The sequence below is a fragment of the Podarcis raffonei genome, chromosome 5 (genome assembly GCF_027172205.1).
Source record: "Podarcis raffonei isolate rPodRaf1 chromosome 5, rPodRaf1.pri, whole genome shotgun sequence".
Lineage (NCBI taxonomy): Eukaryota > Metazoa > Chordata > Lepidosauria > Squamata > Lacertidae > Podarcis > Podarcis raffonei.
This window is the reverse complement of record NC_070606.1, coordinates 19,694,057-19,716,207: the sequence shown is the minus strand read 5'-3', so window position 1 is coordinate 19,716,207 and position 22,151 is coordinate 19,694,057. Positions and strand designations below refer to the sequence as shown.

Here is a 22,151-nt window from a genome sequence, read left to right as displayed (position 1 = left end):
CAGTTACTGGGGTTTTTTCTACCCCTTCTTGTCTGTTTCCACATGCAGCATTAAAAAAAGAACAAGGACAGCATAGCTTTCTTCTTCAATATAGCCAGTTCCACAACATCAACAGGGAAAAAAATAAAATAAGTCCGCCTAGTGACTTAACACAAATTCAGCAAATCAAAGTGTAGCATTATTATTTTTAAATGGAGCTACAGGTTGCTGTTTCCTCACCTCTAATGCTATAAAGCATAAGGATATTTTAATCCTTCCACTCTGAATAAGCTGGCAGGTATCAAAAAGTGATTCTGATATAAATTAGACACCTGGAGTAGTTGGCTGCCTGTGTGGTGAGGAAATTTGTTTGCCACCATCTTTCCCAATCCGGGGAAGTAAAAGAGGCACAATTCACTTACAATTAGCTCCTCATTGGCTGCATCCCAACGGTGGGATTTGCTGCTCAGTCGTTAATCACATCCCTTGATTTCTAAATTAAATGGCTCACATTCCACAAAGGAAAAATAATAAATGTTTCCCAAAAGAAGGAAGAAAGATGAGGTGTGTGCCTATGTGTTTTTCCCCCAATAGTTTGCCAAAGGTTTCCCTTGAATGCATTCTTGCTTCAGAGTTTCCCAGCCTCGCAGCCAGTGACAGATTGTGCTGTGAGTAGAATTGAAAGCTAGCTGTTAAAACTCAAATGTTTTTAAAAGACAACAGCAAGCCCTGGCCCCTTGCTAACGGAACCTTCAGTGACTGTTGGAACCAACAGCCATTTGGCTCCTCCCCTTTCCAGAGCATTCTTCAAGGACTATTTCACTTGTTCATCCCATAACAGATGAAAGAGGTTGGTACCTGCTCTCCTGTTCCTGACTCATTCCTTTCTCCCCTTTTTTGGTATTATGTCATTTAGGAGCAGCTGGCATGGTGTGCAAATGACCTGTCACATATTAATTTAATTTACTGCTCTGTCCTAGAAGACTCAAGACAACTCAGAGCAGTTCTCCCCCCCCCCCAAATTTGTAATTCTTCTGTCCCAAAGAGGCTTGTGATCTAAGGAAATTGAAAGGTTAGGGAATGAAAGAGGTGAGATAAATAAAAATCACATAAACATAAAATCTTTTTTTAAAAAACAAAAACCAAGAGCTGCAAAACCAACTAGTCCAGAACCGATCCAAAGTCCTTTTGGGAGGCAACCACATGTTGGTGGGGTCTGTGTACCTCTGATACAGTGTTAAGACCAGTGTTAAGTAACTGTAGGTGCTGTTATAGAATTAATAATACTGTGGGTGGGCTGGTTGCCTGGAGGTGACAGTTTCAAATGACTAGATGCACATTTCTCAAACTTGGGTCCCCACTAGTCCTGCCAGCTAGGGATGATGAGAGTTATAGTCCAACAACAGTGGGGGACCCAAGTTCGAGAAACACTGGGCTAGGTGTTAATAGACCAAAGACTCATATTTGAGTAGGGCTGGGGTGCCCAACAAGTAAAAGAACCATGTTTTAATGGTGCTTTGTTCACATGATATATGGCTTTCAAAAGGAGGTAGGCACTGCCAGATTACACAGGCATTGCAGTAATCCAACCTTGAAATCACCAATGCCACTGAAGCTATCTGGGCCTCCAATGACAGGTAGATCAAGGTGCACCCCCAAAAAAAAAAACTGTGTACCTGCTCCTTAATCCTATACAGGGCAGGCAATTGACCAGCTTTTCAGGTGCAGAAAACTGTCACCCACATTACCCCTGTCTTGCCAGAATTCCAGTTCAGCTTATTTTCCATCATCTATTCCACCACTGCTTCTAAGGCTCTGCCCCAGGTTTTGCACAGCCTCTCCTGATTCAGATGTTATGAAGAGATAGAGCTGTGTGTCATCAGCATACAGATGGCACCTTGACCCAAAACTCTTAATCACCATTCCCAGTGGCTCTTTGTAATTGGGGATAAAGGAGATGTTCTTTGATTGACAATAGAAATACACGTTCCTTGACACCCCCACCCCAGTCTAGCCTGCTGCTGTTTTGAGTAACCAGGTGAGCTAGGTCAAGGTCACTCTAGAAATCACAGAATCACAGAATCACACAGAACTGTAGAGTTGGAAGGGACCAATAATAAATGGGTTTATGTTGTTCAGTCACTGTATTGCAGAGAACAATCTGAATTAACTAGAGCGAGAGAATATCCCAGGTCCTTGTGTCTAGGACTGCAGCCTAAGCTTTGTTTTGTTAATTTGCTGGATTCCAGGAATGAGGGATCAGCTGTGAATGTATTCACCCATACTGGTACAGAACACAGGGTGAAGTTTTCTACAGAAAATGGGTCTTTGTCCCAGTTTGGGGCGCGGTGGCACCAAAGCTACAGCAACGTGTTCAGGGAGAGGTAAATCGGTACATTTCTTTGATGACGAGTCACAGCAGGAACTTAATCCACGGTGTGTGCATGGTCTCCATCCACCTGCACAACCTGCAGAACAGACCTCCACTCAGTTAAGTAGAAAAGCTGGTTCAGCAACCAGACCTTCAGGTGAGCTGCCCTCCTTTTCATATTTTAAGTGCTGCTTGTTTTACATGCCCATTTGTCATGCCTCTTTTTTAAAAAAACAACAACACCTAAAACCTTTTAAAAACTGAGATTAGGGGCTTCCTATGCCTCAGTGATGTCACAGTCATTTTTATCCTTCCAAAAGCTTGTTTTCATTACAGTGGTACCTCGGGTTACATACGCTTCAGGTTACATACGCTTCAGGTTACAAACTCCGCTAACCCAGAAATAGTACCTCAGGTTAAGAACTTTGCTTCAGGATGAGAACAGAAATCGTGCTCCGGCGGCGCGGCGGTAGCAGGAGGCCCCATTAGCTAAAGTGGTGCTTCAGGTTAAGAACAGTTTCAGGTTAAAAACGGACCTCTGGAACAAATTAAGTACTTAACCCAAAGTACCACTGTATAATAAATAATAATAATAATAATAATAATAATAATAATAATAATAATAAATTTTATTTATATCCCGCCCTCCCCAGCCGAAGCCAGGCTCAGGGCGGCTAACAACAATAAAACAATACAAAAGTACAACACAAACAACACTCTAAAATCATTCATTATAAAATTACCGTATTTTTCGCACCATAGGACGCACCTTGTTTTAGAGGGGGGAGAAGAAGGGGAAAAAATTCTTCCGCTCTCTGCCCAGCGCCCCTTCAGTGAAGCGGCAGGAGGCGCTGCGCAGAGAGTGGGAGAATTTTCCCCCTCTTGTTTTCCCGCTCTAAAACAAGGTGCATTTAAGGTGCGTTCAGGCGGCTACCTTGGAAGCCTGGAGAGCGAGAGGGGTCGGTGCGCACCGACCCCTCTCGCTCTCCAGGCTTCAGGTTCCTTTCGACCTGCTCTTTGGGGCTGGCGGGGGGAAGCCCACCACCAGCCCCAAAGAGCAGGTCAGGGAGCAGCGGAAAGGCGCAGCAGAGAGGCTGCTGCCATAGTCACGCGTCACTTCTCCAGCTGGGAGAGGGTCACGGGGCTATGGCTTCTTTAGCCCCGCGCGCGCTCTCCCGACTGGAGAGGTGACACGCGCCTATGGAGGCTCCTGCCATAGGCGCGCGTCACCTCTCCAGCCGGGAGAGGGTCGCGGGGGGCTGCTTTAGCCCCGCGCGCGCTCTCCCGGCTGGAGAGGTGACGCGCGCCTATGGAGGCTCCTGCCATAGGCGCGCGTCACCTCTCCAGCCGGGAGAGGGTCGCGGGGGGGCTGCTTTAGCCCCGCGCGCGCTCTCCCGGCTGGAGAGGTGACGTGTGGCTATGGAGGCTCCTGCCATAGGCGCGCATCACCTCTCCAGCCGGGAGAGGGTCGCGGGGGGCTGCTTTAGCCCTGTGCACGCTCTCCCGGCTGGAGAGGTGACACGCGGCTATAGAGGCTCCTGCCATAGGCCCGCGTTACCTCTCTAGCCGGGAGAGGGTCGCAGGGCTATGGCGTCTTCGCTCCATAGGACGCACACACATTTCCCCTTCATTTTTGAAGGGGAAAAGGTGCGTCCTATAGAGCGAAAAATACGGTAATTAAATTCAAGCCACTGGCCACCATTGGGCCAGAGCTCCGCGAAGATTGCCGAGGGAGGGAGTCAGGCTGTGCCCTGGCCAAAGGCCTGGCGGAACAGCTCTGTCTTGCAGGCCCTGCAGAAAGATGTCAAGTCCCGCAGGGCCCTAGTCTCTTGTGACAGAGTGTTCCACCAGGTCGGAGCCACAGCCGAAAAAGCCCTGGCTCTAGTTGAGGCCAGCCTAACTTCTCTGTGGCCTGGGACCTTCAAGATGTTTTTATTTGAAGACCGTAAGTTTCTCTGTGGGGCATACCAGGAGAGGCGGTCCCGTAGGTACGAGGGTCCTAGGCCGTATAGGGCTTTAAAGGTTAAAACCAGCACCTTAAACCTGATCCTGTACTCCACCAGGAGCCAGTGCAGTTGATATAGCACCGGATGAATGTGATCTCGCAGCGAAGACCCCGTAAGGAGTCTCGCTGCAGCATTCTGCACCCGCTGGAGTTTCTGGGTCAGTCTTAAGGGCAGCCCCACGTAGAGCGAGTTACAATAATCCAGTCTGGAGGTGACCGTCGCGTGGATCACAGTAGCTAGGTCAGGGCGAGAGAGGTAAGGAGCCAACTGCTTAAGGACGCGGGTGGCGCTGTGGGTAAAACCTCAGTGCCTAGGGCTTGCCGATCGCATGGTCGGCGGTTCGAATCCCCGCGGCGGGGTGAGCTCCCGTCTTTCAGTCCCAGCTCCTGCCCACCTAGCAGTTCAAAAGCACCCTTAAGTGCAAGTAGATAAATAGGTACTGCTTTATAGCGGGAAGGTAAACGGCGTTTACGTGTGCTGCACTGGTGCTGGCTCGCCAGAGCAGCTTCGTCACGCTGGCCACATGACCCGGAAGTGTCTCCGGACAGCGCTGGCCCCCGGCCTCTTAAGTGAGATGGGCGCACAACCCTAGAGTCGGACACGACTGGCCCGTACGGGCAGGGGTACCTTTACCACTGTATATTCTATAGAACAGGGGTGGGGGACTTGGATCACCTCAACAAATTGGATCCCTCGGTCCCCAGCCTGCCATGGGCCAGCTTTGACTAGAAGGCAGGGCCACCCCCTGTCAATCACACAATGTTGTAAAGATGTCAGGTGATTGACACCTATCAGAGTTCAAAGGGGTGTGTGTCTTGTTGCAACAGTTGGCCAGCTCATGGGCAATTATAGCCACCCTCTTTGAAGGTGTTCTTCCAGCATCAATCAGCTCATTGGCAGAGAGAGTGAGAGAGAGCACCCACTTTCAAAGGAGAGGGTTGCTCCGTTAGCTCAAAGTAGCTTGCTAAAATGGGGTGTGGGTGTGTGCTCTTTTAGCATAAAATTTCAATGTAAACTACTTCAAAACACAGCCCTGGTGCACTCAATCCCCATGGGTCTTCCTGTCGGTTCCAACCAGCTGATTGCTCCTTTGCAAACAGAGCTTTCCAACAGCACCAATCAGGATTTAAGCTCCTGGTTGTTCCTTTGTAGCCACATTTATTATACCTGCCCCACACCTGATGTCGAACAAGAGTGAACTTTAATTCTTAATACCCCTATTTGCATGAGGGTTGAGTTCCTGGTCATTGCGTGCATCGGCAGACTTTGTGGGCCAAATTGAGACTTGTGCTGTGCCTATGGGCCAGAGATTCCCCAGTCCTGCTATAGAACCATGGTTTTTCTCAGAGCTTCAGCAAAGAAGAGGTGTACCCTTGTATGGTATGGTAAGAAGTATGATGACATCATCATACACAGGTACATCACAGGTGACCCAGGTAGCACTGCACACGATTATAGCCTTAGTTGAATTCTTAGTTTCCTAATTTAGGAAGGCTTGCTAAGAGATGCACATGTGCACATACCCTTCAGCATACAGAACTAATAACAAGAATGCGGACATTTGATTCATATGGTTTGGTCAGAAGTACTTTGTGCAGCATTTCCCTCGGTATCAGCCTAAACAAAATGCTGCGTTCTTCCCTTGTGAATTAGGAAACTTAAATTCAGCTGCCCTGTCAGTTTTGCCCTGTACCTATCCTGAAAAAGGGAAATGTTATTTTACCAACCACTGTGACTAAATCCAAGTAGTTCACATTCTCTAATTCTGTGCAAGACCAGAGGCAAAGGTTTCCGTTACATTTGAGAGTAAAATTGTGGTTTTTTATATATTTTTATTTATCCTTTTTGTATTCAAACAAGACTGAACTTTAATTCTTAAGGCCCCAGTTTGCACGGGAGGTAAGTTCCAGGTCATTGCATGCATCGGCAGAATGCACATAAGCCCACCCCATTACGCAGCGTCCCATTCCTCCCCTCTTCATCTCTCTTCCAGGTCCGAAAGTGGCACCTGCATGCACAGTTGTGCATGCTTTGAATGTGTGGAAAATGGGAGTTTCCTGGACCTGATATCCCAAGCACCAATAGCAAGAGGCTTTGGACAAACTTGGTAGCAGTTGAGCTATGCCCTGCTGCTTAGTGGTTCACAAGGAGCCTTGGCCTGCTGTACTCTGCCTTTTTCTAAATTTTACTCTCTTGAATCATGCCCTTTTTGAGATGCCAATGAGATGCAAAGAGCAATTCTTTTACTTTTATGTATATATCTTCCCACACTGTTGTGCGCCTCACCCCTGACCCTTGCATAAGTAGTTTTTTAGTCGCATCGTTCTGACATTCTGATAGAAATGGCAGGAAGAAGGACTCTTGTTTTGCATTTAGGAGCAAAGGTCACACGGGAAGATACCTTTCTTTAGAAGCAAGAACCCCTGCAACTCTTTCCAAGGTTCTCTGATGCCCGCCAGCTCATATGGCCTTGCACTTCCCTTGCTAGCCATGTGTTGTAACTGCAGGCACCTCTCCATAGGGATGCAAGGTTGAGGCAGACACCACAAATGCCCATGAACTGTAATCACAGTGGCACAGATTACAGTCACAGAAGCTCAGGTTACAAGTTGGCTGCATTTTTCCAATGGAAGCGGGCCTTACATACAATCCGTCACACGCAAATATGTCTTCCGACAAATGGTGGTCCTTTTTTCATGTGTTCCACCTCAAGCACACCTGGTGCAACTCACAAAGCCCTTGATGAGTTGCATTGGGTTTGCTTGAGACAACACCTGTTGTATTTGTGCTGTTGCGAGGATTTCCATTCAGGGTATTGAATAATAGTGAGACTGGAGAAGCCAGTATAAGTTGCTTTTTCAGCTAAATTTGGAGAAACCGCTTGAAGCAGCCATTGTGTTGAGCTATTTCAATTGCTTTGGTTTGATTTGCTCATTGCAAACAGCTGAAAGTATGTAAATGTTGATAATACCCCTGTTTGCAAAGGGAATTGAATAATTTCGATTGCAACTGTAGTTCCAGATTTTCCAGGTTTGTGAAGAGGGTTGTCTTGGAAATGATGGTTTCCCTGCATATGTCATGAGGGAATGCCAAATCATATAAAAGTGGCTGGAGGATCTAGTCCTTGTCGAAATCTCAGGTTACATATAACTTGCTCCATTATAGCTGTATTTCAGAGTGAGTGGTACCAAGCATCCAGTGTAAGATTTCAGGCTGTTTCCCAATGAGTTGCTTGCTTTCCACGCTGCCAAGCTCATTTATCAAGCAGTTTTTTTGACAATATATTTACATTGGTGTCATCAAAATATTCAGCAACGTTAAATTTGGACAACAAACAGTAGTTTCTTCAGTAATACTCTTATCAAAATTAAATTCCAAAAATCTTGCACCAACTGACATTTCCAACATAAACGATATGTATATAGTTTATTGCAATCCTCCCCCCAAAATTAGGTGATATAGAAGAAAGCATTTTTGACATGTGCAAAGGAGTGCAGTACTGTCTGTGTAGTACAGGCAACCCCTGATTTGTTCGGGGGTTGCATTTCAGGTCATCACTCTTGCTGCTTACCAGGGTTCCTGCAATCCATGCATGCACAGTCATGCATGGTTAGAACTTGCGCAAAATAGTTGTTGCTTGTAATTTTAAGGAGTTTCCTCTAAGGAAACTGGAAACATATATTAAGGGTCACGGTTCCCAAAGTTTATTCCTTGGGAGGAATTTGTGTGCCAGTGTCAACTGATCTGGATGTCACCAGCACTCCACAAATCAGCATTGGTGAGCTTCAGTAGGTAGACTACCTACTTTTTTCACTATGTTGATGGGACACATCGCAGTTAGATGAATGAGCCTACTTTGGTGGCTAGAGTGGAAACTAGCCTAGAAACTTGACAGCAGTTCTCAATATGTTGTGTTTAGATAACTGATTTTAGGGGATAACAAATCAACAAAACCAATTGTTTGTTGAAGCATTGTGGATAGCACCCCAAATGTGTGCACTTGACCACAAGTCTGTCTTCATTGCAGACATGCATGGCTCTGGCAAATTTACCATTCATCTCCTTTGGTAGCTTGTTCACATTCCCACTTTTTCTGGCAAACAGATAGCTTGGTTTTTTGAAAATGCTCTTGTCTAACCCCCTAACTCTGTGCTTGTTTGTGTTTGGCAACAGGTACAACGGATAAACCATCATCACCACCCCCTGCAGTCACCAATGTGAGGCAGATGAATGAGAAACTGGAGACCATTTTGTTTCAGCCATGCCAGGAGCGGGATGAGTTGAGGAAGCGTCTTGCACTGTTGTCTCCTGGGTCAACCTTTGATGACTGCAGGTAAAAGACTGAATGGTCACATGAGGGTATTTTCCCAGGTCTAATGCATGTGCACTTGGGCATGGGTCTTTGGCTCTTTTCCACAGCACAGCTGTTTGAGTTGGGTGGGGGGACAGTTAAGAATGCCTAAGATGGCTCAGTCAGACAGCATGAGGGGTTGTGGGTTACAGCCCTGTGTTTGGCAAAAGATTCCTGCATTGCAGGGGGTTGAACTAGATGACCCAGTCTTTGTTAGCTAGTGATGTTATCTTTTCAAATTACTTATACCACCAGTGGCCAACTCCATGTGGGTACAGAGTATGCTTAATGTGTTCTTTTTGTTTCATATAAAGTAACCTTTATAGGAGGGTGCATGTTTTCTTTCACCTTAATACAGTGGAACCCCTATTGTCAAACGTCTCGGGAGCAACTGCTTCCATTTTCCAACATGCCTCTGAAGCCGAATGGCTTCTGAGCCGCATTTCTCTCTTTTCTCAATGGGGCTTCCAACCGCCCCATTGAGCCTCGGTTGTCGAACATTTTGGAAGCCGAACGGGCTTCTGGAATGGATTATGTTTGGCAACAGAGGTTGCACCGTACTTAAAATGTTTGATGTGTATACATGTGAATTTTATGCTAAGGTCATGCTCATCTGAAATCTATCCTGGTGGGCCGCCTAGCCACAAGCCAAACCATGAATATGAAAGGCTGAAGATTCAGTGCATGAAGGCAATGCCCGATCTGCAGTCTCTACAGAACCAACACACCAAAGCGTTAAAAAGATGTGAAGAATCTGCTAAGGAGGCTGATTTCTATCAGTAAGTAAAGGCACACAGCATATGTACACGGATGCATTTTGGTTTCCTTTTACCATTACTACGTGTCTGTTAAGCTGCCTTAGATCTTAATGTTCAAAGGTCCTTCATAGCTTTTTTCTTATCCCCAGCTTCAGTCAACTTTTAAAATGGCATCATTTTAACATCAGTAGAGAGAGAATGTTTTTGGTTGCAGATTTAGGATTAGTTTTTAAAAAAATCTTTGGAGAGCCAGTTTCTGAAAATTATGGTGGGGAGTATAAGCCTAGCTTGGTGTGGAATGAATCGAGTTTAGCAACTGTTGGGTGACCTCCTCAGTCTTCAGCGATTTGATGATACTTGTCCCCTGCTTCCCCCTTTCAGAACCCTGCTTTCACCAGTTCCAAGTTGGAGTCCAGTGCAGTAAGTGATACTGCCAAGGAGGATTCTCTTAAGGGCAATTAGGTATCAACAAAATTCACCACACCAAGCAACAGTGCAAAATCTGGCGGTTTCTAATGGTGGATATTTCTTAATTTTTTAACTTCTTTATCAAATTGGAGGAGATGACACTACACATACTAATTTCTGTGTTTTATAATGTATAATGGTGGTGACTAAACTATGATCCTCCAGAGAGTCTTGGGACACAACTGATGCATGCTGGCTGGGCTGATAGAATTAATAAACCCCTCTGAGTCCGGAGGATTTGCTGTATTTGTGGTGGTTCTTTTATGGCTTAACGGGGATACTTAGTCGATAAAGCAACGTTGCTTTTCCACGTTTTCTAAAATGGCTTTTTAATTGCCGTTGGAGCATTTTTATATGTACGTTTCTAATATCTGAGCAGTACACTGCACAGTCGTCTGCTGAGTGACCAGTCGCAGGTGGAGGAGGACGTGGACACTTTGAAGCGGAAGAACAACCAGTTGGTACGAGAGCGCGATCACCTCCAGCAGTCATGTGAGGAAATGAAGAGACTTCATGATGAGGATCTGAAGGACATAACAGACCTGCGCAGTCAGCTGCAGCAGGTAGCCTTTGCTCTGTTTTTGCCAGCTGAGTTCAGCTTCTCATTTATTTTCTATTCTCTTCCCGCTCCCTCTGATTTCTCAAGTGTTTCGGGGGGCACTTCAGAAGAGTGTCTCTTCCATTCCATTTCTTTAATACGCAGTGCTTATTTCTTTTCTTTAATTTCCATAGACCAACCCTCCCCCCAAAAAACCCCAGCATCTGTGATGTCAACTGCATGTAGAAGACCAAAAGGGAATATTGCTGGTTTCATATCAGAGATGTGAAGGATGATGGGAGCTGTAATCCAACAATATCTAGAGGGTGCCACATTGACTGCCCCTACTACATGGGGGTGTTTTCTAGGTCAGGTGTGGGCAGCTTGATTCCTTGAAATCCCTCTCCTTTCATAGCCTTGAAAACGTATTTTGAATGTAGCCTACAGGTATCTTTAAGAGAGCCTAGGCTTATTCATTTCTTCTTTAACCTTGATGTCCTTGTATAGCATCCATTTGTCAACACGTGGAGCTGTGTCTTTGTCAACCCATGTAGTTTCAAAGGCTTTTTCAGATATTACTTAGCACCAGATGCAGAAAAGGCTTTTGACAGAATATATAAAGAATTCATGGGGTTTGTGTTACGTAAATTTGGTTTCCCTATAGAATACTGTAATTGGATTAAAATGATTTATAAAAACCCAACGTCCCGGATTGTTACAAACGGAAGACCTTCGAATTTGATTAGTTTAAATCGATTATTATTTAATCTGTGCCTGGAACCATTAACAAGAGCAATAATTCAGGATGAGCATATCAAGGGGGTAAAACACAACAAAGATAATTACAAAATTGTATTATTTGCGGATGATATCCTTTTATTTATTACAGAACCAGAAGATACAATTCCAAAAATTATGGAGAAAATAAAAACCTTTGGCAGAATATTGGAATATTCTATAAATTGGACAAAATCAGAGATTTTACCAATTGAACCAAGGGCTGCATTTTATAGAAACCATCAATTTCGGATGTACAAAGACTTTATTAAATACTTGGGTATAATGATTTCATCAGATATAGATCAAATTGTAAAATTAAATGTAAATCAAATTATAAATGAGATTACTTTTGATATTGAAAGGTGGGGACCTCTAAACGTTTCCCTTTGGGGAAAGGTTAATGTCCTCAAAATGAATGTTGTTCCAAAGCTTTTATACATTCTTAGAGGATTACAAATACATATTCCCAAATTTTACTTCCAAAATATAAATCAACTATTTAGATTGTGCCTGTGGGGTACAAAGCCACCAAAAATATCACTACATAAAATGCAACTTCCAACTAAGGAAGGTGGCTTTGGTCTCCCAAATCTGGAACTATATCACCAGGCCTACCTGCTGAGTAAGAATAATGATAGGAGAGCTAGCAGGAATCCCAACTGGGCTACTCTTGAATATAGTTTCTTTGAACCTCTTGAAGGGTGGACTAAACTCGGCTCTAATTTTATGAAATATCCTATTATTCTGGAGACTATTAAAGCACCTATAAAAATTTGGATGAATATAAATAAAAATAATAAGGATGACCCCTATCAGCATGAGAAATTAACAATATGGGGAAATCAAGTAATAATTTGGCAAAATGAGATGAAAAAAGGTATTTTGACATTGAATCAATTAATTGATGAAAATTACAAATTTGTGGAATATATGACTGGAAGTAAAGTATGGATTAACTAGTGAAACACAATGGCAACACATCCAATTGAAACATATGTTGGAAAGGCAGTTTGGTCCTGACGCTATAGCAGCATTGGAAACACCCATGCTGCTACAAGATATAATTTCTGCAACAAAACCAAAAAACTCTACACTTGCACTATATAAAACCCTACTCAACAGGAAGAAATATGATTTCGAATGTTATAGACAAAAATGGAGTGAAGAGTTAGGGGTACAGATAACAGATGATATATGGGAGTCAAGTATAAAATCAACAGAAATAGCCTCTATGGATCTAAGACTAAGACTTATTCAGCAGAAAATAATCTTCAGAGTCCACTGGACTCCAGCAAAACTCTACCAGAAGAAAATAACAAGTGCAGACAACTGCTGGAGATGTGGAAGTAAAAATGCGAACTTAGTACATATGATGATTAACTGCCCGATGATAAGATCATTTTGGTGCGAGGTGAAGATATATATAGCAAGAGTAATAAAAAGAAATTGTTATTTAGGAGAATTGAATTTAATTCTAAATTATATACTCGAAATGTGGGAGATTACAAGGGGTCAAAAAAAATGTATGTAGCGTGCCATATTAGAAGCAAAAAAACTTGTTCTGATGAATTGGAAGAACCGCAACAAGATTCCATTGAGCACATGGATTGACAATATGGACAGACTAGCCACATATGAACGAATTGCATGTCGACACAAAGAAATCTGGAAGGAATATTCAAGCGATAAGGCGGATGGTGGTGGGAAGTAGGGGGATGAGAGGTGGGGAAATATTGTTAAAAAGGTGTAGTCAGAGGTATATCAGTACTCAAATCTGAAATGTTAAATTGTGTTATTAGTGTTATTGCGGTTTTTGTTGTATGTGTTTTTTGTGGTTGTTGTTTGTATTGAAAAAATGATTAAATAATTTTTTTAAAAAAACCGGCAAAGGGTTCTTTTGCTCTGAGTAGTTTATGAACACTCTCTGGAAATAGATGCATGCCTACCAATTGACCCCAATAAACATGTATTAACATTGACAGGGCCATAAAAACAGGTGTTTTGAAAGCAATCCATTCTCCCTTTGCTGAGAATATATTTTAATGGTTTTAGCTTAATTTTGAGCATTACGCATCTATAATAGGGCTGCAATGGACATTGTAACTGGTGTGCCACCTTGTGGTAGGCTTAAACAGAACTGCAGTTGCATTTTGTCTCATAATAATTGACAGTAGATCAAAGAAGGGAGGAGCTTGGGGCTGGGGGGGGGGGATGATTTTGCCATTCAGACTAGACTTAGAAGGACACAGTGGGAGAAGATCCATGTTCAGGAGACACCTTTGGGCGGGGTGATATATTGGGAGAAAGCCCCGCGAAGAGACATTGGATTAAAAGTCAGAAATCAATAGAAGGGAAGGGGCGAGTATATTATTTTCAAGGAAAAATCAGTAACTGTGTCAGGCAGGGCAGACCCTTCATCTTGCTGTCTGCTTTGATGCCCTGTATAGTTTTACATCTTAACATGTACATTGCATACATGAGAGGTGTTCTGGGCCTTCTGGTGTCCAAAGGGTATTTAATCAATGATCATATGCTAATAAATTGAGTATAAATCCCAGTGATCATGGAAAGCTAAATCTCTTAAGAGCAGCCACTTGTATACATATGGAGAGATTTCTTTTCAGAAGGGGAGGGAATATGCAGTACAAAGTCTGGGTACTGTTAACTGCTGTTTATGTTCCTTCCTGGATGTTATGGGCCCTTTTCATTCCTGGAATTCCTCCCCTTCCATTCTATACTGGAGTTTTTTTTAAGGAGAAAACTGAAATTAAATCTAAAAAGGTTACTCCATTTGTCCAAGAACTTATTCAGCTTTTTACATGAGCAGAACCATGTGTTGTGCCATGAAACCAGCTTTTCAAAGCCCTGAGGATTCTGTACAGTCTCTTTGGAACACAGCACTAGCAGCTATTTTCCTTCTGCTCACAGTTCTTTGGCTCTAAGCATGTTGTGATTTTTTAAATATGTTACCTCGTCAGCTCTTTTGAGGGCCCTAGTGAGCAGAAAATAAAATCTCCCTGTGTTTCCCCACTCCTGTTTACAATATGACTGAAGTTTATCTGCCAGGAATTATTATTCAGAATATCTTCTGTTATTCCAGGTGATGAAGCAGAATGGGTCATCGCAGACACTCAGTAAACCCTACAATAAAGCAATGGGCAAGCTGGAGGGCGTGAAGAAGGATTATGACGCACTGAGGAAGCGGTACAATGAGAAGATGGCGAGCTACAATACTGATCTGAGCCGCTTAGAGCAGAAGGAAGGCGAAAACAGGCGACTCCAGAAACAGATTGACAAGCTGAACAGAAGGTAGAAGATGCTTTTGCCAGAAAGCCATTTCATGTTTTTGTTTTTTCTAGAACAACCTTGACACCCAAGTTAACTCTCTGAACTTTCCTGGCTTTAGTCATGGTTTTTCTGCTTGCTCCCTAGTGACCAAAAATCGAACAAACAAAGTTGACCTGACTGAGTAGCCACATTTTGTTCATGTGTTTGCTCCAGCCACATATAAAGTGCTGTGTATGTGTGCCTGTGTGAGGGCTGCATCCCATGATGCAAAAAACTTTTGTGCACACAGTGACACCTCCTCTTTCTCTCCTCTGGAGCACATTTGGGGGAGAGATGTGGAGGTAGAGAGGAAACTGGAGTCCTGCTGCAGAAGTGGATTTCTGCTTTCACAGCGTTCAATATAATTTTATGTGTCCCATGTCTAAGTAAAAACATCAAACGTGGGTGAACTATTCCCCTCCCCTGCACCATGGTTTGTGAAGTGAAAGGAGCTCATCTCCTTTCACCAACATTTCTTTTATAATGAGATGAGAACCACTGTTTCTCTCCCCCCTGCCGCTCCCACATTGAAATGTGAGCAGGGCAGTAATGTGACAAAGAAAACATGGCTGACTCTCACTTCTCATTTAGTCCTTTACACAGTTTAGCGTGGTGTGTAAGAGGAAGGAAGCTTTCATAGGGCTGCCTTTTGCTTACAAGTGGTGAAAAGACTTGCTGTGACTCTCCTCCCACCTCTCTTTAGGTTTGAGACTGTGCAGCAGGAACTGAGCAAGGCCACTGCCCAAAACAAGGAGCTACAGAGAGAGATGGAGCGGATGCAGGCAGAAGTGACAAGGTTTAAAACAATGCAGCTGAAAGCAGTGAAGGATGCACAGAAGTACAAGGAAGAGAGGGACGCCGTTTTCACTGAGTATTGTCTCATCATGAGCGAGAGGGACGAAGTCCTCAATGAAATGGATAGGCTGGACACAGAGTTGGAACTTGCCGAATCCAAATTGAAAAACATGTCCTCAGAGAAAAGAGTGGCTAGTGGGGAAATGGAAGCCTTAAGACAGGTGTGGTATTGTATGGCACTTGCTCTGGCCAGAAAGCGTTGTTCAAACCTAGTGGTGTTGACTGTGTAACTCTGCAAGTTTCTAGACCAGTCTTCCTCATCCCGGTGCCCTCCAGATATTTAGAACTACAGCTGGCAAAACAAAAGTCTTAAGTATTATTGCCCTCTGTGCCAATCATTCCTTGGTCAGAATTAACTTCTCTGATTTCTCTATTATTACTTTGGGGCTGCACAGTGTTTCAATTTTTTATGCAAGCAAATATGTGTTGCAGCTTTAAAGATATTTGCTAGTTGCATCTAATGCATGCTTTGTGCTGTATTATTCCTTCTTGTGCATGGCACAGGCTTTCAAAAATTCAGTGTGTTTTCATTAAGAGAAAGACTTTCTTGTACACTTAATGTACCTCCAATGATGGATATTTATTTTATTTCAGGAGCTGAACTTGGTGAAGGAAGAGAGAGGTGTGGCTAGGAAGAAAAAAACAGAAGCCATTATCCAGGTAGGGTGGGCTCATGGAATGATAGTGTACAGTTGAGATGCCCAGTTACAGTGGTACCTCAGGTTACAGATGCTTCAGGTTACAGACTCTGCTAACCCAGAAATAGTACCTTGAGTTAAGAACTTTGCTTCAGGATGAGAACAGAAATTGCACGGCAGCGGCAGCAGGAGGCCCCATTAGCTAAAGTGGTACCTCAGGTTAAGAACAGTTTCAGGTTAAGAACGGACCTCCAGAACGAATTAAGTTCTTAACCCAAGGTACCACTGTATTTGCTAGGGGCTGCAGCCCTGTTGCATTCAGTTGAAACTGTTCTAAGGATGGCAGTCCTGAACTAGGGGAAGAAAACAATAGGCAGTAATGTTGGCTTTATTTTTAAGAGGGAAAATAGTGCAACTGCAATATGAAAATAAGGGCCACATTAGCTACTGGTGATTCGTGTGTGCTCCATGCATGTATGAGTGGTATGTGTTTGTAGCTAAAGACAGCAATTTCTCGATAATACAGGGATGGGAAGGGTCTTATTTTTAAGAACAAAAAGGCTGTATGGAGTAAGGAGTGCAGAACCCTTTCTTCAAATGTTTTCTCCCTTCCAACTGAGCACAGTTTCAATATGTGAGCTCAGCTGAGGAGGAAAGCATTCGGGAGAAGAATATCAGGGAGGGACAATGGTGCCCCACTCCTTACCCATACACCCCTTTTGGTTTTTTATTTTTTTAAAAAAAGATGTCCCCCATGTGATTGATATATCTCCATATAACTACCAGGGAATGCAGTTAGATTTTTCTCTGTCATAATAAAACTTGTTCTGGAGGAGCACTTTATATTGCTTACAGCAGAAATCTTGCAGATCTCTTGTGGAATTCGGGGCCTAAAGGAGTTTCCCCCCTCTTTCTTATTAAGCCTGACTGTTTTTCCTTTTGTACTTTAAAGTAGGTTCTTCCGATGCATGTGTGCAGTGCTCTGTGGTTAATAGGCCTGAGCCCTTGAGCCCCGAGAAGGAGTCCCAGCCGCCGCCTCCTTCTCCTCACCTTTACCCGAGGGTCTTCCTGCCCTGCCACCGTTGTTTTCTGGCCGAGCCCTTTGGAGAGGAGGAAGAGGACCGTGCCGCCGCCACCAACGCCACCTGCCATGCAGCCTGCTTCTGTGAAGTGGTATGACTGAAGAGACTACGGCTTTATTGAATTTTGTGTTGAAGACAGTAAAGATGTTAATGTAAATTTTGAGGAATCCAAACTTTCGTTCAGTTGTCTTGGAGGAAACAATAACTTCAAGCATTTAAATGAAATTGATCTTTATAATTCAATTGATCCAAATGAATCCAAGCATAAAAGAACTGACAGATCTGTCTTATGTAGTTTATGAAAAGGAGAAAGGGGTGTCTTCAGGGTATGTTCCACTAATTTTTAATGCTCTTCATTTTGTTGTTTTTAATCACTAGTTAGTGTTCAAGATATCCTAGTTAAAACTAGCAATTCCTTTTGAAACTTAAAATGAGTAAAGCCCATACATTTGTATGTTTGATCCTCAAAGCTCTTACATCTCACTAGGGAGGGATTAGAGCCTAGAGGTTGTTGCTTGTCAATCTGTACATTTAGACCAAATTGTATTTGCACTGTTAGTATGAAAGCGAGTGACAAAATGTTAATACACTATACGATCTTCTTTTGGGTGTGTTTGTTGTTGTTTTTTGACCAGTTTGTGTTCAGAGCAGTGGGGATTTTTTTAATGTCTACATTATTTCTAATAAACTGTTGAATACTCCATGGCTGTCAACTGGCTGGCCGGCTGGCTGTAACTTCATGTATTCTTACTATTTGTTGTAATGGAATACTTAATTTCTAGTTGGAATAAAAGTGGGGGATTATTTCATCTGTTTGAAGGAGGAATATTCTAATATTCCCAAGCAAGTCTTTTTTTTTTTTTTTTAAAGGATCTGTAAGTTGTGGGTACACTGACAGTTTAAAGGAAAAAAATGTTGTGATTTGACTAAAAAGCAAGTTTTGACTTCCGTTTTTTAAAAAAGGTAGGTTCTTCCAGCAACTTGCAGTATAGGACAGAAGGAATAAAAATACTATGGATGCCAAAGTACCAGAGGACCGTCATTGGCTCCAGTAGGGGTAATATATATTTATATCATTTCTTTCTTGGGAATTACTGCATGAATGAAGACTTCTGCGTTCCAGCTAGTAGATTTTTGTCAATGTTTAAAGCAGGGCACCACCCCTGCTTTGGGGGGGGGGTCACATTTGGAAATCTAAGAAACTATCATGGGCACCACAACATAGCCCTTTTGCAGAAGAAAAACACAATAATGGGATGAGAATAGCCTCCTCCTCGAAGCACCAGGTAAAACACCCATGCATACCCCCTTAACAAATACAACACAGGCACTAAGAGAAGCGACCCCCAAATTAAAAACGACAACAAGCCAGGCCCTGATTTATTTATTTTTTAATTGAGAGGGTTAGGAGGGGGGCTCAAGGGGGAGTCTGAAGGTACCACTGTGCACATTGGGCAGTCCATGTTTTGAGCAAGGACATGCCGCCATCCCATATTTCTAGTGCATGCGTATTAAAAACATTCTCTCTTGCCCCCTCAACCTATCAGTGTTAGTATGAAATTTTCCATGATATCCTAGTGGTAGGGTAGTCTTTAAATAGCGCACATAACTGAACATTTAGGTGCTGTTCTTGTTGGAAGCCCACTATTTAAAACACTTGGAAGCCAACATAAAGGGATGGTGTGACTTCCCCGATAACTTTTGCAACACACCCAACTGCCATGGCTGCTCCTGTGCTGTTCTATACAGGTTCACTGTCTCATTCTGAATGTAGCAGCCCCAGCCCGGTAACCCCACCGCAGTCGCTGCTTAACCTGGAGACCTCGTCCTTTGCCAGTAGCCAGTTGCAGAACTCACTTTCCACCCTGCCCAGGTGAGTGCAGTGTCTGTAGGGCAACATCAAAAAGACAAGTAAGTTATTCTGTAAATATCTTAGATAGGGCTAGTTGAAATAGTGGTTAAATGTGTAAATGGAAAAAATAGAAAAGGAAAGGGGGTGGGGGAAATGTGCTAAGTACAGAAACTGCTGCCTTTTAGACCAGTAGCCTTCAGCCTTTTTTCAAGCTGGGACTTGCCTTTAACCCCAATCTGCAAAATTTGACTGATTGTCCCCCACCCCACCCTACCCCAGTCCCTACTATCTGTGCTACCTTTCTGCTCCTCTCTTCCATGTCCCCTGGCTGTCCTTGTGCCCCCAATATTTCTGCTTTGCATTCTGCTTTTGTCTGCTAGGGGAGAGCAGCTGATCGCAGAATAAGCAAGATGCCAATCACTGCAGCTGCTAGCCAGAACCAGGACAGATCTATAGGCAGCAGGGGCAGCCATCCTTAAGCTTTCGGAGCAGGATGTGGATGAAAATCTAAGCACCCATTTAAGTATCTAAATATCTGAAACTGTTTAGATATAATGCAGTTGATCAGCTTTTAATTTTTCTGGTATTCTTCTTCCTTCCTCTAACTTGAGCTCCTGGCTAGAACCCGTGAGCAGCCATTCCACTCCACAAGGCAGTAGAGCTGCAACTCTTGACAGCCATTCCATAACTGATACTGTGAATGAAAAGGATGAAGGGATCACGACACCTCCATCCAAGCAGACCACCCCAACCACCAATCCCTGCAATTCAATCAGGTAACCTGCTTCCTCATTTTCCCCCTCTCTTTCTCTCTCTGCGTCTGTATCTCTGCGTCTGGGGGTGGGGGGTGGGCAGCTGCTGTAAATTCTAGGCCGAATCAAGGGGAGTAGAGTTGAAAACTGAGTGCCAGATTTTAAAGCAAGGGCTCCACTTCTACAAGGAGCTTGGTCTTCACGTTGCCCTTCTCCGGGGCCAAGGAATTCAGCACGAGGGAGTGGGAGTTCCCAAGAGGAACACTGAATTTGGATCCATGGTGGCAGTGCTATTTTTCTAGAAAAACAGGTGCTGGAACTCAGCATGAATGCCTCCCTTATTCTTTTATAATGGCAGCAGTACTCACCTGAGAGGTGCAGGTACTGAGTTCTGGCTGGGGGAAAAAGCCCTGCATGGTGGAAAGGAGTCGATTCCTTCCTGCCAAATAATGCCACAGAAAACTTAAATTGGGGCAGCTGGGACATCTTTGGAGCCTCTCTTGCTGAGAGATAGCAAGGGAACAGGGGTTAAGAGCTGGCTGGAGCTGAGGGTTTGGAGGAGCAGGACCTGATGAGGATCAGCTTGTCAAACAGGCCTTGGGTGTCTTTTCTTTGTCTCTTGCCATTGAAAGGAATTCTGTAGACACCAGCAAGAGGACACCTGAACCTAGAACAGTTACCATTAAGAAGTCCCAAGTGGAACTCGGAATCCAGATCTGCAGTGGAAACCTACATGGTATTTTTGTGTCCCATGCAGAAGATGACAGCCCTGCCAAAGGACCTGATGGGCTGGTGCTTGGAGACATGATACTTGAGGTAAGCAGTAGATATAAAAGGAAGGTGGTTGGTGGTTCAAACACTTGCAGAATATATGGATGCGAAACACATCCATATTTTCCCCCATGAAAGGGAAAGCAGCTTGGGTTTGTTTGTTTTTTAGTGGACAAAAATGGTTAATGAGGAAAGGGGAAATCATCCCCTGTTTTCTTCCTCTTCTCATGCACCCACATGCCACCACCACTCCAGCTGATCCTTCATTCAAGATTCCAGCATTCTGCTAGTTCTTTTGGAGAGGAAAAATAAAATACCACATGGAAAAATAATCATACAACTACATATGATATGTAGTCTGGCCCTCAAATATTCTAGTGTTGATGAGGAAGGTTGAGATAAGCAGGAAATCTATTAGGTCTTGGCTGGAAAATGTACAAAATTTAAGGTGGAATGTCAGCTGACACCAGCAAGGATACTTAAGATTCAGAGCAGTGATGCTTGGATGAAATATGGCCTAGACATTTTGAAATTCTGGGAGGTTGGATAGTTACAGTGGAATGGTCTCGGTGGTGGGGTGTACATTTTTATTCTTATTTATTTCTGATTATTAGTTTGTCAAAAAGAAAAAGAAAATTTAATAAAATAAAATAAAAAGGGTCTCTTCATGTCTCTTTTTTTGCAGGGCACTTTATGACCGGATGGCAGAAGTGGAGCAGGACTTGAGCTTCAAGAAGGATGACATTTTGTATGTCGATGACACTCTGCCGCAGGGGAACTTTGGTTGCTGCATGGCGTGGCAGCTGGATGAAAACGCCCAAAAGCTGGAAAGAGGACAGATTCCCAGCAAATACATGTAATTAAATCTCTGAGATACAAATGGCGTTTGCCTCATTGCTAAAAACGGGCAGTTACGATGAAGTATGAACAAAAGCCAAGCGTTTTGTTCTTCAAAGCCTTGCTGTTAATGTTGGAGGGGGTATTGAGTTTCCCAGTAAAGTTACTTGAGAGAGGTGGCATGTTTTAATAATTCTCAATTAAAGAAACTATTCTGTCAAGTCATTTTTAGTGCTGCCGATGGTTGCCTACTTCCTAAAAATGGAAAGGACTTTGTTTTTGTGCTTTTATTCTGGGACAGCCTAAGTGGCTTCCCGTCGTCATACTGCAGCACTTTTAGACAGGGATGGATGGCATCCATATTTAATTTTGGTCCATGGGTTGGAACATAAGAGAACACCACATTTTCCCCTTTAATCCACCAAATTAATGCTTGCTTTTTAATAAAGATCAAGGAGATTAAGATCAAGGGGCAGAATTGGGCACTGCTGCCTCAGCTAAGATCCTGATGTCATGGTGTATATGCAGCCAATTGGTGGCTGCCAGCTTATACTTTTTTTGGTTTTCACTCACTCTCAGGTCTTTTACTTGATCATATCCTTCTCTTCCTCCCTCTTTGCAATAGCATTTCACCAACCTTCTCACTTCATTTCCCTCCATCTTACCTTGGAACTGTAGAATCATGGGGTTCTAGTGTGGCCATACCTGCTCTCCTCTTTTGTATGGGACTCCATTATTCTTACTATTTTTTAATTCTTCACTTTGTGCTTCAAGTTTCTATACCTA

The 22,151-nt window shown here is 43.5% G+C and overlaps 2 protein-coding genes across 4 annotated transcripts in view; both read left to right on the top strand.

Annotated features, from left to right (window-relative positions):
* The first annotated feature begins 430 nt into the window (after positions 1–430).
* On the top strand, positions 431–17,854 carry LOC128413730 (disks large homolog 5-like). 3 transcript variants are annotated; one of them, XM_053388133.1, is made up of 9 exons: positions 431–909; positions 2,229–2,507; positions 8,530–8,689; positions 9,310–9,486; positions 10,313–10,496; positions 14,352–14,560; positions 15,282–15,594; positions 16,028–16,093; positions 17,027–17,854. In XM_053388133.1, exons 2-9 carry the CDS (start codon positions 2,300–2,302, stop codon positions 17,078–17,080), a joined length of 1,371 nt encoding a protein of 456 aa, XP_053244108.1. In that variant the 5' UTR covers positions 431–909; positions 2,229–2,299; the 3' UTR covers positions 17,081–17,854. The 3 variants fall into 3 exon arrangements, with proteins under 3 accessions (XP_053244108.1, XP_053244109.1, XP_053244111.1); XM_053388134.1 differs by having other exon boundaries at positions 432–829; XM_053388136.1 differs by having other exon boundaries at positions 437–909; positions 17,024–17,854.
* LOC128413731 (disks large homolog 5-like) overlaps positions 17,372–22,151 on the top strand; it is a 17,444-nt gene continuing 12,664 nt past the window's right edge. The window contains exons 1-5 of the mRNA XM_053388137.1: positions 17,372–17,479; positions 18,117–18,210; positions 18,903–19,026; positions 19,617–19,781; positions 21,214–21,384. Coding sequence (XP_053244112.1) covers positions 18,171–18,210; positions 18,903–19,026; positions 19,617–19,781; positions 21,214–21,384 — 500 coding nt within the window. The 5' untranslated portion in view covers positions 17,372–17,479; positions 18,117–18,170. The remainder of the gene's footprint in view (positions 17,480–18,116; positions 18,211–18,902; positions 19,027–19,616; positions 19,782–21,213; positions 21,385–22,151) is intronic.

Bases quoted from the DNA above. Each gene is read 5' to 3' on its own strand.
- LOC128413730 (XM_053388133.1), top strand. From the start codon at position 2,300: ATGGGTCTTTGTCCCAGTTTGGGGCGCGGTGGCACCAAAGCTACAGCA. The intron at 14,561-15,281 runs GTAGAAGATGCT...ACCTCTCTTTAG, and splicing joins ATTGACAAGCTGAACAGAAG to GTTTGAGACTGTGCAGCAGG. The intron at 15,595-16,027 runs GTGTGGTATTGT...ATTTTATTTCAG, and splicing joins AAATGGAAGCCTTAAGACAG to GAGCTGAACTTGGTGAAGGA.